General features: G+C 39.5%; 1 protein-coding gene across 4 annotated transcripts; it reads left to right on the forward strand.

Moving 5' to 3' along the window:
• Positions 1–3,162: 3,162 nt before the first annotated feature.
• LOC112743837 (uncharacterized) lies at positions 3,163–5,224 on the forward strand. Of its 4 annotated transcripts, none has more exons than XR_003172458.3 (4): positions 3,182–3,552; positions 4,401–4,572; positions 4,766–4,828; positions 4,911–5,224. XR_003172458.3 is itself a non-coding variant. In XM_025793197.3 (3 exons), the coding sequence occupies exons 1-3, from the start codon at positions 3,201–3,203 to the stop codon at positions 4,921–4,923; spliced, it is 438 nt and encodes a 145-aa protein (XP_025648982.1). In that variant the 5' UTR covers positions 3,163–3,200; the 3' UTR covers positions 4,924–5,224. The 4 variants fall into 4 exon arrangements, 2 of the variants coding, with proteins under 2 accessions (XP_025648982.1, XP_025648984.1); XR_003172459.3 differs by having other exon boundaries at positions 3,203–3,552; positions 4,447–4,572; XM_025793197.3 differs by lacking the exon at positions 4,401–4,572 and having other exon boundaries at positions 3,163–3,552; positions 4,901–5,224.
• The last annotated feature ends 11,609 nt before the right edge of the window (positions 5,225–16,833 follow it).

Below are 16,833 nucleotides of genomic sequence, written 5' to 3' on the forward strand. Positions count from 1 at the left end.
TAGGAGTGGCCATTGCACTGGGGCCGGTAGGTTCCGGAGGGGGAGGTGGAGCTGATTGCACTTCAGCAGTAGGGGAGGACGGGGGTCGGCAGTATGGGTGGCGGAGCTGTCCTCACTATGCCCAGGAAGAAACTGGGCCATTAAATCTTCAAGTCCGATTTTCTCGGCAGCCATGGATACTGGAGTAACGACACACAACAACTTGTTAGTAAAAAAAAAAGGAGAAGAGAAAGATAGGGGGCAACACTAGAACCAGCCGACCACTAACCTACATAGCTTCTACCCATCTCCCGGTCACCCATCAAAAGGTGCGGGTTGACAATGTTTTTATTAAAAATAGCCAACAACACGCCAGCTATATTTTTGTTCTGCTGGGTCAGCCCTTTGTATGTTACTTTGGTAAAGGCATTGGACCCAGCCCCAAAGCTCCAGTAGGTCGGAATATGCCGTTCCCCTTCCAAGGTCAACCAGAAGGGGTGCTGAACTTCGGCAGGCTGTACTTTAAAGAATTTCTCTTTGAAGCCATGAAAGGAATCTTTGAATACCCCGAAGATTCGCCTGTTCTGGGCAGCCCGGAAGGACATGAACCCCTTCTTGTGCCTCCCCTCTTTGGAAGGGTTTGTCAAAACGAAGAGCCACAAAAACACTTCTACGGAGGCCGGCAACTCCAAGTACTCACAAACTATATCGAAGCATCGGATGGCGGCCCAACTATTTGGATGAAGCTGTGACGGCGCCACATCACACCAATTTAGAAGCGCCATCAGAAAGGGGGAGAAGGGGATGCGAACCCCCAGGGCGGTAAACATCGCCTTATACATCCAGATCCAGTCGGTGATTCGAGGAGTGTTTAGGTTGATGTGGCATATCCGCTCATGGTCCATAGGGATGAACACTTGGTAGCGTTCCTCCTCGGAACCTCCCCTGCATAGTTGGTCGGTCTGGCAGAACTCCGTGAGCTCCTCCAGAGTTATTTGAGAGGACATATCCTTCACGTCTTAGGTAACCCAGGCGTATCGGTCAACACAGGGCCTCGTAAGGGGAAGTTGCGCTATACCTACAGTGGGAGCACCACTCGAAGTCAGGCTAGTAGGTCGGAAAACCGGGAAAACTGAAACTAACGCTATACAGTAAGCCTATCTACAGTCAAACAAAGGCTAAAAACCAGAAATCTAATGGTAACCTCCTCTAAAGCCTAACTAACAAGCAATGTGATTCAAATAAAATGCATGCATAGCCTAAGAACTATAGAAACGCAATAAGATGACAACAATAAAACAACAGCAGCAGTAACAACAACAATCATTCATTTGCAATGAAAGAGGAGACGCTTACCAGAAAGGAAGTTGTCAAGTGATATTGGAAAATTCTGAGGAATTAGAGGCGGACCAGCGCAATGGAATCCAGGAAACTCGAAAGGAAAATGAGAAGAAGCAAAGCAGAAGCGGTTCAAAAATGAAGAAATGGAACGTGAAAATGGGAAAGAGAAACTAGGAATAAAGGAATAATTGTCACTGAGAAGCGCGAAGGTTAGGGGTAAAATGGACTTTTCATCCAGATTTTCAAAGCAGTCATAATGGCATTAAATGCCAGGTGCGGAGAATGAAGCAACGAGTGACATCTCTGGAACGGACGAAACCCACTCACGCGTAAATGGCATGCCCCCATCACGAACGACCGATATGGCGAGAACTCAACCAAGGTGAAAGTGGCGCACGCGACAATGGCTGGCACGTTGGGGTACTGTTTCGGCCCAGCCCAGCTGGCCCAATGCCGGGTCTGAGCGGCTGGCCGACCCGACGGGTTAACAAAATCCGAACCGGTGGGCAATCCAAGCATCCCTCCATGAGGCACCTAGCAGCTGGGGAAGGAAACTTCCTGGAAAGTGGGACTGCCCATGAGGAGCCCACCCCAGCACAGACTATATAAGGGAAAGGCCCTACCCTTTTCCAGAGGTATGACACCTATCCTTTACTTTTTCTGCCACCTTGTATGGATTCTGACTTGAGTGTCAGAGTCCCTTTTGCAGGTTGTTTCCCCCCACGTCACACCAACCAGTCGTTAAGATCCTCGAGCCCTCCTCCTCTTTCCGCCACACCAGTCTGTGAGATCCAGTCACCCGCGAACGATCGGGATCTAGATCCCCCGTCAATCCAAAGTACCCAGCACCTCTGACCTGTTCAGGAACCGAGCAACTGAACACTATGTTTTGTATGTTTTTTTTCTTAGGATTTGGATGATTCTTTTTATTAGTTTTGGATGATTCTTTTTCCTATGTTTTGTATGTTTTTTTCTTAGGATTTTAGATAATTCTTTATCTTATGTTTTGGTATTTTTATTTTTTGGAGTTTCGAAGTTTTTTTTTTTTTTTGGAAAGAGGAATTAGGGTTTGTGTAATAAATGATAAAAGATGAATTAGAGTAAGAAGAGGTAATTAATAATTATTAATTTTGTATCTTTTAAAAAAATTAAATAATCATTAATTAATGATAATTAATTAGTATAGAATACAGTTTAAAAATATTTGTTAATTTATTATTGGTTAGACCCTGTTAATTTTCTAGCGAAATTGTCTATCTATATACGCCATCGTTTTGGTAGATCATCTCATTTTTTTTCTTTGACTTATTAGTTTACTATAGTAGGATGCCGATTAAAATTACAATATCGAAAACAATTACCTATGTGACTATCCAAAACTAAAGATCATAAGTATTTTTTTTGTTCCAACACTCTAGAGAGTTTAAAGACACATGGGGCTTTCTTATGGAGAATTTGTGTCAAGGATTACGTATTGCATTCCTCGTGTAATTGATGTTTAAAAGTGGCAACTTGTTAACAAAGAAGAAGATATACATTTTAACCAGAGACAAATTTAGGGAAAACAACTTATTGATATGTATTGAGTTTAATAATTCACCTACTAGTAGCTAGTAGGGGTGTTCAAAACTAATTCGGACCGAACAAAACTGATCGACCGAACTGAAAAAACCGAAAATCGAATAAATCGAAAACCAAAAAAACCAAAAAAAAATTGTGTTTTGCTATTTTTATTGCGGTTCAGTTCGATTTTTGGTTCTGACACTAAAAACCCTAACCGAACCGAATCGAACTGGTTTAAAAAAACTCAAACAAAACCAACCCTCCCCCACCCCCCCCCCCCCCCCACAATGTGACCTGACGTAGCCGCCAACCCTCCCATGCTTTGCGCTCTCTACTCTCAAAACCCACTCCCACTCTCGCAACAGCCAGCACCTCCCACTCCCAACCTGCGTGAACCCCTTCCTTCCACCATCTCCCTGCGCCGACGAACCCCTTCCTCTCACCACCTCCCAGTGCCGCCGAACCCTTCCAGAGTTTCAGTCTTTCACACAGCACCGCCGAACCCTTCATCCCAGCACCTCCTCGCAGACAGCACCAGCCAACACCATCGTCGCGGAGCCAGCACCACCCCCGCCGCCACCCACAGCATCGTTTCTGGCCTCGCGGAGACGCGGATAGCACCTGCCACCCAGCCACCGAGTCAAGTCAGATATGGAGCCTCCAATTCAGGTATTCAATTTCTGTTCAATAATCATTTATTCATTGTTGTTAAATTTCTATTTTAGTGTATATTTGTGGCTGACTTTTGTTCTTGGTTTAATTTGTTGTTGATTTTTGTATATTGTTGTTCAATTTCTGTTTCAGTATATATTTGTTGCTGGTTTTTGTTCATGGTTTAATTTATTTGTTGTTGATTTACTGAAATTGCTTCTGATTGTTGTTCATGGTTTAATTTACTTGTTGTTGATTTCCTGGAATTGCTTCTGATTGTTGTTATGTTGTTTACTGTTCATGGTTCAATATTCAAGCTCAGAGGATGTCCTTAACAATTAACCTAGAAAGCTCTTCCTTAACAATTAACATAGAAAGCTCTTCCTTGCTTTGGGTGGTTGCATGCATTTTATGAATTATCCAATTATCTAATATCTAGTTTTGTTGTTTTGCTTTTTTTTTTATGTTTGTTGAAATGAATGCGTATGTGTATGTTAGATTCCTTGCATTAGAGTGGCAGTAACTACTAGAGGATGGTTATATTAGAGGATGGTTATTTTATTTAAATTTAATCTGCTTGATCATTCTATTGTTTTGAGTAATTTGTTTAATGACTTTTGTTAGAAAGAGGAGCAACATGTGTTCTGTGGGAACCTATTGATATGTTAGAAAAAAATACTATTAATCATTAAACTATGGAGTATGGAGTAGCAAGGAATTTACATATGTATATTTAATTTAGAATTTGCTTTGAGCATAGGAATTCACTGTTCAATGTATTTGATTAGGGAAATTGCTTCTGATTATTCAATGTATTTGTTTAGGAAAATTGGTTCTGTGGTTCACTGTTCAATGTATTTGTTTAGGAAAATTGCTTCTGATTGTTCAATGTATTTGTTCATTGTTGGTGAGCATGTTGAGAACTATCACTACCACTACTGTTGGCATAATGTTGCGATCAAGTATCTTTCATTAATGGAACGAAGTGAGGTAATTGTTTCGAGATGGTACAGGCAGCTGCGGGATGCATAAACAGTGGTCAGAATCTTGCAATTGATTGCTTTTCTTGTTGTAAATTTGTGGCTTTATTAATCTGGTAGAACTTGAAAAGCTTTATTAATCTACCAAGATTATGTGTTCCATTTCTTCGATCAGCTAGACATACTTGTTCAATGATACAATTAGCTTTAGATCTCCCAATTGCTTGAAATGTTTGGATCTCTGTTTGCAGATTTTATGCATTCAGTTGAAAAGAGTTCATATGAACAACTTTGGAGAACCTATCAAACTGCAGGTATTTTTAATGTTCAGTGAATCATGATGTTTATGGGCTAGAAAGATCCTTTCCTATTATTTAAATCTGTAGAAATTTACAGGATACAAAAATAAAAAATAGCATATAAATGGTCATGAAAGAGTTTTTGTGTTATGATGATGGATTGATGCTGCGCCAATTCCTCTTCCAAATGAATCTACAAGCATCAGATCTCCGACTGCATTGCCTGCTGCGCCAGCTCCTCGTCGAAACACTGGAAATTTATATTTATTTTTTGTTGTGTTGACTATTGAACTTTTAAACTTCTTTAATTATTGAATGTTAATTTTTTTGTCGTTTAATTTCATTGGATCAAGACTTTGTTAGTTATTTTGTATTTGTGTTTGTTGATTTCAACGTGATGACATTGTGACATAGTATGGTGATATTTTTTTTGAATTGATTGAAAAATCGAACTAAACCAAACTGAATTTAATTAGTTTGGTTTGGTTCGGATAGTCTCGATAAAAAACGAACCAAACCGAACCATATATTAATTAAACGATTGGATCGGATGACTTTTCTCTAAAAAACCGAACCAAACCGCACCACGAACACCCCTAGTAGCTAGTTGTTAATCACTACTTCTATCACATACTTGGGGTTCAAGTCTCATGTTTTGCATTTTCAACATTAACAAAGTGGTTTTTTTTTTATGGACAACCATTTTGTCAATGCATCTTTTTTTTTATTTTTTTTTGTATTGTTTTTAACCATTTTGCTCAATAAATCTTTTCTTTATTGTTTCTTTCATTTTTTAAATTTTTTTCTTAATTCTTACATCTATTACTAAATAAAAAAATACCTCAATATAATTTATAATAAATCCTAATTGAATAATAAAAAAGTATATATATAAAAATTAAATTATTTTAATATTTGTTTATTTTCTCATAATATTAAAATAATATGTTAAATAAATTGTTTATTAATATGAATATTTTATATATCTTATTTACTAATTTATTTTAAATACATGTATAAGAAATATTAGAACAAATGATACATATTATTTATGCTTTATTCTTTAATAATATATTATAAAAATTAGAATTTCATGCAAAAAGAAAAAAAACTTTTGATATATAAGTTTTTTAAAAAGTATTTTTAGTTATAAATAATATTAAATATAAAATTATTAATACTATGGGGTAAATCCAAGCATACTCATAAAAGAGAAGGTCACATTCAAGAAAAGATCAGATTCTATGAATGTTTTATAATTATTTTTCGACAGACCTATAATATGTTCAACACAGAGGTCGTCAGTGGAACTCTTAACAAAGTAATCTAAGAATCTGGTACTCTTTTCCTTTCTAATACTAGAAAATTTCATAGATCTAATCAGTTTCATTTCTGATAGGCAGGATCCTCAGATAAGAGGCAAGCCTAGAGCATACGTGAAATTAAGAAGTAAAGATAGGCATATTAAAGAATCAAACTTTTAGAGAGAGAGAGAGAGAATTTTAACAAGTATTCATGATGAGTATTTCACAATGAATTTTTTATTGGAACTAAGTTGTTCTTTTACAAGGATGCGCGCCTCTATATATAGAAGTTTTCTTCTAATAAAGACAATATACGTGGCAGATAAGAATGAATCTTATCTCCAGCTACATCATTATATAAGGACAAGCAACTTTAGACAAACCACTAAGATACAGGCACGTGGAGGATAAGAATAAAGATCCTATTAACTCCATTATTGCACATTTATTGCACACTTATAATTATTTGTTGACTAAAGATCAGAACTTAGTGATGGGCTCATGCTCCGTAATGTCATCTATTTGTTCCATATGAAGAGCAAGCATGATCTCATCTTCTTGATGAAAATAATAATCACCAAATTGTTCGTAAGCAGTTAATGGCTCTTCAGTTGGTTCTTCAGTGTCATCGTCAATTATTGCATCCACGTGTGTTGGGCTAGATAAGAGTGGATAAACTCTTGCATCTCATTCTTCTTCATAATTGTAAGTGTTATGAGAAAGTGGTGGATTATCCTATGAGTTTGAGTCATGTTTGGCAAGATTGTTGAGACAAATTTTTTCATCTGTGGGCTACATCTTTGAGTACCCTACTATGCTGATATTGCATCTTGTATAGAGGATTTTTTGCTTGTAATGTAACTGTCTCCTCAGAACAAAAGAGCAATAAAATTTATGCTTCTTTTTATGAGGGATATTCCATATTTCATGAGTCTTAAGTGCATTGTAAAGTTTTTCTCGTCAGGATGGAATAGGGACAAATATAGTCATAAGTTGCTCAAGAAATAATCTCGATAATTGCCTATCACAAAGTAGGTGATTCATGGCAAGAGAAAAAATAACTATATTGAGCAGAAAGTGTCCATATGAACCATAACATTCTTTTTAAAATTGGTCCCTTGATGATGGGAATGATGCATATCGAAGTATCGAGGGTTGGCTGTTATTTTTGTAACAAGGAGGAGTTTGTGCAGCTAGTAAAATAGATATTATCGGGTTAAAGTTTTGACTTCAATAAAATTTGAGGACTAATTTAAAGAATAAATGATCTTTTAGAGATGAATTTGATTATTAACCCATACTTATCATGATTTAGTCGATGAATTTTTTTATTGTGCTTTTCTATAGTTTGGATTGCATGCAAGTCGTTCGTTTTTATATTAGGGCATCAAAATTGTATTGGATTATCTTACAACACTGATTTATGTACATGAATGTGGATTTAAGTTTTATATATATAATTTATGTACATCCATATGCATAAAATTAAGAACATTAAGGATTAAGTTTATTTTTTTATTTTAAAAATTATTATTTTAGTATTATACATATTTGTTTTGTTGCAAGTTTAATTCCTTTTATAATATATTGTGAATTTAATTTTATTTCACAATGATATTAATAATTTTTGTACCTGGATATATGTATAACTAATAAAGATTCACAATAGTATATAGATGTTATATATTATACCTAATTATTTTGTTTATTATTTTTGTGTTATATAAGCATTTAGTTTTGTTACATAAGAAAATTAGTAACAATTTAAATTATTATATCCATCATTTTTATAAAGTTTTAGTTTTAAAATAAATTGATTGAACATTATGCTGTCAAAATAGCATTTTTTTTGGAAAATTAATTTATTTTAAAACATTAGGAATATAGTGATATGTAATTCATGTGAATATTAGTCCGCCCAAAAAAAGATCTATATTTGGCCGAATTACATACGCATTTTTTATGGTAACTATATGCTTGGGTAGCTAGTTAAAAATAAGTTAATGCTTATTATTTATGCGAACAATAATCGGCCCAAAAAAATTTATTATTTGACCAAATAATAAAATTATTGAACCTTATGTTTATTTTTTATTTAATTACTCAACCATTAATCGGCCTAACCATTAATCGGCCTAAAGGACGGTTGATGTTTGGCCAATTGATAGAAAATATATATGTGGTAATAAATACGTATAATTCTCAAGTTTTCATGTGAATAATGAGTCAATTCAAAAATAGACTTATTGTTTGACAGGATTTTGTTGAGAATATTTGGTAAACCGTACTAAATGAGTCGATCCAACATATATTGTATAGACATATCAAATCCTAAATTAGTTTTGCACATATCTTGAATGCATTTAAAATTTTAAATTGTTAATTTTTTAATTTAAAAACTTTAAATCATTTTTTTTTCAAAATCGAATATATATATATATATATATATATATATATATATATATATATATATATATATAAAGATAATTAACTATATGAGTATAATAATACGAATACACTTATTTGTATTAAATTGAACTAAATATTTAATTTAAATTATATTTATCAAAATTTAAAATTAAAATTTTGATAATTTTAAATTTTTAAATTATTTAAATAAAATTAGATAAAATAAACAAATTAAATTAAATCAAATCGTAACAAATTTTAAGTACATTAGCTAAATTGGTTTTTACTTTATTCTAAATACATAACACTCTAAATATATAGGAAAAATCACCCATATAAACCATAGGCATTAAAAAAATTATGTAGATCACTTAAATCAAAATAAGTTATGCACATGTCCCTAATGGACATTCTTATATAAATCGATATAGATAGACTCGAATTAGCCATGCTAGTACTAAATCGAATAAGTATCAATCGAAACAGTAGGTACAAATATAAATCGAAGGAGGTTGATTCAATTTACTCAAATCCCTAGTAGATCGATTAAGGCAAATTCGATTTACTCATGCTAATAATAAACAAGTAAATCTATTGGTGGTACTTCGATTTACATGGAGGGAAGCCAATAAATAAAACTACACGGTTCAAGTCGATTTAGTATGAACATACAAACTTATATAAATGGATGGAAGCTAATTTGATTTACCATGGTGCAAACGTATATAAATAGCTGTTGAGTGTGAATTTTTCATCATAGTGAGCCTCACAATGGCTAGTGATGAGAGTTTTTTAGTTTTGGTGCACTATAGAGGATCGATAAAAAAAATATGTTCCGGAATTAAGTTTACTGATAAGGATTCACTTAGTGTTTTCCTCAAACCTTCAACGAGTTTCACCGAGTTTCAGAATACTATAATCCGAAGACTGGGGCTGCAAGGCGTGAAACGGGTGGAGAAGTTATTCTACAAAATTCTGATTTCCGTTTTGTGAGATGATGTGAAGTATGATTCGTTCGTCATAGGCAGTGACGAAGATTTGCAAGTTCTGTTCCATTGTTGCCGGCAACTCCTGGAGGTGAGGACCCCTGAGCTGTTGGCCAAGCTTGTGGATGTGGTCTCTAGTTCAGGAGGTTCTAAGTGGAATCCTTAGCCTTCTGCCACGATAGCCTGCTCTAGTTTGAGACATGTTAGAGCCTCTTTGTCTCTGCCCGTACTTGAGCCTGAGGCAGTTTTGGTTGCCTCGCCATCCATTGTTGCTGATATAAATCGCACTCGTGACGGAGAAGTGGGTGACACTGGACCCTTCAGTGATGTTGCGATTGCGATGGCCAGCATTCCTGACGTGGTACCAGAATTCCAAAAGAGTGGAGCACTGGATGGTGTAGATGATGTATTTCAAGATGAGGATGATGATGATGTGGAGCCCACCACTATTGCCGATGATAGCAATAATGAGGATGCAAGGAGTACTCCAGCTGGGAGTGGTGGAGCGGCTAGTTTAGGAACTCCGCAGTATCCCTCGCACTTTTCAACTTCAGACTTGGATGCCATGAGATAGCAGGGAGAACCTGCCGTGCCTCGAGGCTTTGGGACAAGAGACACACATGATACATGAGGACTAGCTGAGTTTCAAGTTGGTTAGCAGTTTCAGGATAAAAAGAAAGTCGTGATGAGCTTGAAGATTTACAGCATCCGACGTGGGATTGAGTATAAAGTGTTGGAATCCGATTATCGCAAGTACCATGGGAAGTGTAAGAAATTCGGCAACAGGTGCACCTGGTTGATTTATATTAGTCGCCGGCAGCGCAGGAGTATTTGGGAAGTAAAACGGTACAATAGACCGCATACTTGTCTGGCCACTTCGATTTTCAGTGATCACAAGAGGCTTGATTACCGTGTGATCTCAGCTTTCATATCGCTTATGATTAGAGCCAATGCTGCCGTCTCGATCAAGGTACTACAGAATGCGACAGAGGCCCATTTTGGTTTTAGACCAACTTACATGAGGGTTTGGATGGCTAAGCAGAAGGCCGTGGCTCAGATTTATGGAGACTGAAAATAGTCATATAATGAGTTCCCGCGATGGGTGCTAGGTGTGCAGATGACAATGCTGGGTAGTGTGGCAGTGTTGAAGATGAGTCCTGTGCAACTAGGTGGCCAAATCAATGAGGAGCAAGCTTATTTTCACCATCTTTTTTGGACATTTCCACCGTGTATCGAGACCTTCCAACATTGCAAGCCCCTAGTTAGTGTCGACGGTACCCACTTGTACGAAAAATACGGTGGTACAATACTAATTACGATTGCTCAGGACGGTAATTCCAATATTATTCCTGTTGCATTCGCACTTTTGGAGGGTGAGAATGCAGAGTCGTGGTCGTTCTTCTTATCCCACCTCAGCAGCACGTAACGCCTCAACCAGATATTCTAGTCATATCGGATAGGCACAACGGGATCAAGGCTGCACTAGAGGCTCCTGATGGGGGTTAGCTTCCGCCTAATGCATACATGGCATTTAGTATCCGACACGTGATGGCGAACTTTGCCCTCAGTTTTAAGGGGCAAGGATGCTAGGAGGTTTCTAGTGAATGCTGCTTATGCGAAGATCGAGGTTGAGTTTGACTAAAACAACATCAAACCATAACACTCTTTGCACCCTGCTATCCCATAGAGTGTGCCAACTCTATAAACTAGTGGAAAACCATCGATCGCTACCTCTGTCATCCTTCGACATTAGAAAATCGATGTTCAGTGTGGGTCACGACTGATGCTGTACTCCTCCAAGCTAAAGTAGAACGACCCAATCCAACTGATGCCACTCTATGATAGTAAAGTAGATTAATGCCATCACGAACCTCCATAATGTTGTGTGTCGTGGCTCTAGTATCTCGGGATGCACTATCTGCACGATGTTCAGCGAGCTGTACGGCATCCAAGTGAATTGAAAAGGAAAATTCGGTCCAATATAAGGCTTCATGACCTATAACGACACAAAATAACTGAAGAATAAAACACTTAACTGTCTGATACTCACATCGCCAGGACGCAGTAAATATATCCTCAATCTGAAATGCACGACTCGAGGTCCCTTCTCGTTCGATGTCAGCTGAAAACCTGACTATCTGCCACCCAATAAATGTTATCAACGAGTGACAAAAAATTGAAGAAATGGCCAAAAAATAACTAGAAATAATTGCGTACCTTGTGGCCAACAGCCAGTGAAAGGCATCAAACCCATCCGACCTAAAATCCGGGAACCTCCAGAAGATCCATAACTAGAGGAGCTGTAGTGATCCTGCTAACTTAACCACATGCTTGTTGGCCACATGGCATAGGCACCTGTATAACTACGATAGAGTGGCAGATCTCCAACTATATTTATCCATGTCCTCTAACTTCGCCACGTACAACAGCCACCTGATATGCGTGCGGGTACCAGACTTGTCACCGAATAGCTGCGTCGATAATAGCATCCTTATGCATGCTCTCGCGTACCTCCAGATTGTCTTTTCATCTGCATCCCCGTAAAGGTTATTGAATGTTTCCTGCATTCAAGTGCAGTTCACAGTGAAATTATCGATGTAGTCCAGTGGCGGCAACACACCCAACAATTCCTCGAACCAAGCTCATGTCGGATGGCCTCCATCGATGTACTGTTCAAAGTTCGTCAGACATCTGCTGACGTACTGATCGTCTATTAAAAAACCTAGCTTGTAAGCTACATCCTATAGCGTAATCGTGCACTTATTGAATGATAAATAAAAGGGTTAAGTACTGAAATCGTCTCTAAGGTCTGGGGTGAAAATCAAAATCGTCTCCGACCTTTTTCTGTTATTAATATCATCCTTAACGTTACAAAACGTTATAAAATCGTCCTTTTCCATTTTAATTTTATTTTTTTACCATATTAGCCTTCATTATTAATAAAAATAATTAAAAATAATATTAAAAAATTAAAACAACTCCCCTCCCCTCCCCTCCCACCCTTCCCGTAACTCACCCCACTCCCTCACTCACCCTCCCGTAACCTCCTCAGCCCACTCCCTCGCCCCCCACCCCTCATCCCTTTCTTCTTTTTCTCTGAACCACAACCACCCTCCAACAAGTCACGCAACCTCTTTCTCTCACCTTCGCCATGGCCGAACCACCACCGGCGACCACCTCAGCCGCCTCTAGCAGCTGCTGTCCTCACCATCACATCATGCTTTGCCGCGACCACATCGCCAGAACCCACATCGCCACCGGTTCTCCTTTGCTATGTGCGAGACCCATCACATCCAGCTCGTTCTCCTTTTCACTGAAACGGAACTTTCAGAGCAGCGGAACAGAGCCCCTCTCCTTCTCAAGCATAGAACCGAATCACAGACCACCATTTCTGTCCTTTTCCTCCTTCCGTCATGCCCAAACCGCTAGCGACCCATCAGCTGTCCCTGTCGCTACCTCCCTGTCTCTGCGTTTTCTTTCCCAGTTTGCAATTAGATTCTTAATTAATTCTATCTAAATTTTGTTTGCTGTTTTGGTTAAGAAAAATTGAAATTGAAATTGGGGTTGGGGTTTTCAAAATAGGGGCATCAGAAAGGGGATGAGGGTTACGGGAGTGGGGGCGGGAGTGGGGTGGAGGGTTACGGGAGGGTGAGGGGGTGAGAGAGTGGGGTGAGGGGGTGAGGGGGTAAGGGAGTGGGCTGAGGGGGTGGAGGGAGTTACGGGAGTCGAGAGTGGGGTGAGGGGTGGGGGGTGAGGGAGTGGGTTGAGGGGGTTACGGGAGGGGGTGGCGGTGGGGTGGTGTGGGTGAGTGGGTGAAAGTAGGGGGAGTTGCTGGATTTCACGATGGAGGTTGGAGACTGGGGATGGGGGTGGCGATGAGGGTGGGTGAAGAGTGGAAAGTGGTGGAGTTGGGACTGTGAGTGGCGACGTGGGTTGGAGTGGGGCTAGTGGGGTGGGGGACTGGGGAGTGGCAGTGAGGATGGCGAGGGCTGGAGGAGGGAGTGGGGGAGTTACGTGTCACGGCCTTGGACACACTCCAACGCTACCGTGTCGGCACTCGGACTTACTCAACCTCTTGAGCTAAGACCAAGTCAGCCTAATCCTCAATACTTAGCAAGAAAGCTAAGAACACAAGAGAACACAAGAAAGGAAGCTTTGGTGAAAGAACACTTTATTGCTCAAGTGTGGGTTACAAATGATTTACACACCTTACACTAACTCTTATCTCCTATTTATAGCCATCCACCTCCTCAATGGATGGTTAAGATCAAATCTAATCAACGGTCCAGATTAATCCTCCAGAACCTTCTTTACAAATATCTATCCTACCACAACTTTCCAATTGTTTCTAGATTATTCCATACCACTCTTTATACTTCTATATACATCTTACACTCTTCTAGAATACTCTATGATCTTCTAGAGTCTTCTAGAACCTTCTAGGATATTCCAGGAACTTCTAGGACATTCTAGAACGTTCCAGAATCATCTAGAGCATTCTCAAATACTCTAGAAAACTCTACAAACACTGTTAAATTTAACCTTCTAAAATTTACTGTGACATTCTCCCCCACCTAATGCGCAGACGTCCTCGTCGCGTTCTGTTCATGATAGCGTTCTAGGTGTTCTTGGAATTGCCACAGATCTTCGCGAGTTTCTCAGCTAGCTTCGGTTATCGGGAGCCCTTTCCACTTGATCAAGTATTGGATACTTGGTGGCACCCCTCTTCGTCGCACGATGCGATTAGCTAGGATCTCTTCAATTTCTTTATCAAAGGATCTAATTACCACGGGTGGAGCACGACTCGAGTTACCTCTACTCGGTTCATCTTGGTCTTCATGATATGGTTTAAGCATACTCACATGGAAGACCGGGTGAATCTTCATAGAGGGAGGGAGTTGTACTTTGTAAGCAACCTCCCCAACACGTCCAATGATCTCAAATGGCCCTTCGTATTTGCGGATTAAGCCCTTATGAACCTTGCGAAAGGCTTTGAATTGTTGTGGAAGAAGTTTAATCATTACCTTGTCTCCCACTTGATAGCTTGCATGCCTCCTCTTCTTATCTGCCCATTTCTTCATCCTCTTGGCAGCTTTGTCGAGGAGTTTTGTCCAATCCTTCTGATTAGCGCTCACAAAATGCCTTAAGTAACACTCGAGTAAGGCATTCACTCTCTCAGTCTGCCCATCGGTTTGAGGATGGAAGCTTGTTGAGAAATGAAGCTCCGACCCAAGGAGTTTGAACAACTCTGTCCATAGTCGTCCTGCGAAGCGTGGATCTCGATCACTAATGATGCTCTTAGGCAATCCCCAATATTTCACCACATTCTTGAAGAATAGTCGTGCTGCCTCCTCTGTAGTGCAGTCAGTAGGGGCGGGTATAAAGGTAGCATATTTCGAAAATCGATCCACTACCACGAGAATAGATCCAAACCCATCAGATTTCGGTAAGGCAGAGATGAAATCTAGAGAGACACTTTCCCACGGACGCTCCGATAGAGGCAGAGGTTCCAACAACCCACTTGGTGTCTTGTTTTCAATCTTATCTTGTTGGCACACAAGACAAGTCTTCACATAGCTCTCCACTTCATCTCTCATTTGAGGCCAATAATAAGAAGATTCAATGAGTGCTAAGGTCCTTCGCTGACCTTGGTGACCAGCCCACTTGGTGTCGTGGCATTCTCTTACCAACTTCCTTCTCAGATTGTCCCATTTAGGAACGTATAGTCTTCTCCCTTTTGTGTAGAGAAGGTCGTTTTCTAACCAAAATCTTTTGGTCTTACCTTCTCTAGCCAACTCCACCAATTTCTTGGCTAATGGATCGTGATGCAACCCTTCCTTGATGGTATGCACAATATCTCCTTCAACCATAGAAATGGCCGCCATTCTGTATCGTTTTGAGATAGGCGATTTCGCTCCTAACTCCAATTCAATGTTGTCATCCATCTTTCTTCTAGGTGGTAACTGCTTTGGCAACTCGAGAGGTATCACATCCTTATTTTCTTCAAGGACTTCCTTGATTTTAGGGGGAGCATCTTCTCCTTTGGCTGTTGACTCCTCTTGTAGTAAAGCCAAAGACATCATCTCCTCCTTCTTGAAACCTTTCTTGAGTTGCATGGTCGAGAGCATCGGAATTCCTCCAGCCTTTGAGATTGTAGGGACCATGCATGGAGACCCTTTCTCCATGACGCATACTATATTGTAGTATGGCATAGGTATTATATTTGCCTTTCTTTGTAAATCAAGCCCGATGACTATTTTAAAATCGTCCATGGGTGCTACTGAGAAATCCACAAGGCCCTTCCAAGAACCAAGAGTCATCTCAACCCCTTTTGCTACTCCCTTAAGGGGTTCACCCTTGGTATTCACGGGTTTGAACCAACCATTCTTTTCGGTGATCTTCAACCCAAGCCTCCTTGCTTCATCAGGCGTGATGAAGTTGTGTGTAGCACCAGTGTCGATCATAGCCATGACAGGTTTTTTATTGATAAAGGCTTTGACATACATCAAGCCTTTCTTTTCTGCAGTACTTGCCTCTTTGGTCTTCACAGCATTTATGTGTTGGATAGATCCAACACACTCAGTTACTTGAGTTTGAGCTTCTCGTTCCTCAGCGATAGATGCCAAAGTCCCTAGCTTGGGACAATCCTTCATTTGGTGCGGTCCCTTGCACACGAAGCATCCTCCTTTGGGCACGAAAGCCTTCTTCTTTTCTTCGTACTCTTTCTTTGAAGAGTATTTTCCTTCCTTCTTGGTTGAGAAGCTCTTCCCCTTGTCTCCCCCACCTTTAGCAGAACTGGGCTTGGAGGAAGACTTGGGTTTAGAGTCTCCCCTATGATACTCAGTGAGTGATTCAGCCACCACGATGGCCTCATCGACATCCTTAACATTCCTTCTTTGTAGTTCTTGCTTTGCCCAAGGTTGGAGTCCATCAATGAAGAAGAACAATGCATCCTCTGATGCTAAGTTGGGAATTTGAAGCGTGAGAGTAGTGAACTCCTTTACGTAGTCGCTAATCGTACTCTTGTGCTTCAACTCCCTCAACTTCTTCCTTGCTTCATAAACCACATTCTCAGGAAAGAATTGTCTTTTCAATTCCTTTTTGAAATCTTCCCATGTGGCTATGTTGCAAGTACCCTTTTCCATATCTACGCACTTTCTCCTCCACCACAAAGTAGCATTATCAGAAAGGTAGAGAGCTGCAGTGCGTACCTTTATTACTTCTTCGACCACCCCTTGGCCTTCGAAGTACCTCTCCATTTGCCATAGGAAGTTCTCCACCTCGCGAGCATCCCTTACGCCCTTGAACTCCTTTGGCTTAG

Source organism: Arachis hypogaea, chromosome 14 (genome assembly GCF_003086295.3).
Source record: "Arachis hypogaea cultivar Tifrunner chromosome 14, arahy.Tifrunner.gnm2.J5K5, whole genome shotgun sequence".
NCBI lineage: Eukaryota > Viridiplantae > Streptophyta > Magnoliopsida > Fabales > Fabaceae > Arachis > Arachis hypogaea.

Excerpts from the sequence above, each read along its gene's own strand:
- LOC112743837 (XM_025793197.3), top strand. The coding sequence starts at position 3,201 with ATGCTTTGCGCTCTCTACTCTCAAAACCCACTCCCACTCTCGCAACAG. Across the intron at positions 3,553-4,765 it reads ATATGGAGCCTCCAATTCAG|ATTTTATGCATTCAGTTGAA; the intron begins GTATTCAATTTC and ends CTCTGTTTGCAG. Across the intron at positions 4,829-4,900 it reads GAGAACCTATCAAACTGCAG|AAATTTACAGGATACAAAAA; the intron begins GTATTTTTAATG and ends TTAAATCTGTAG.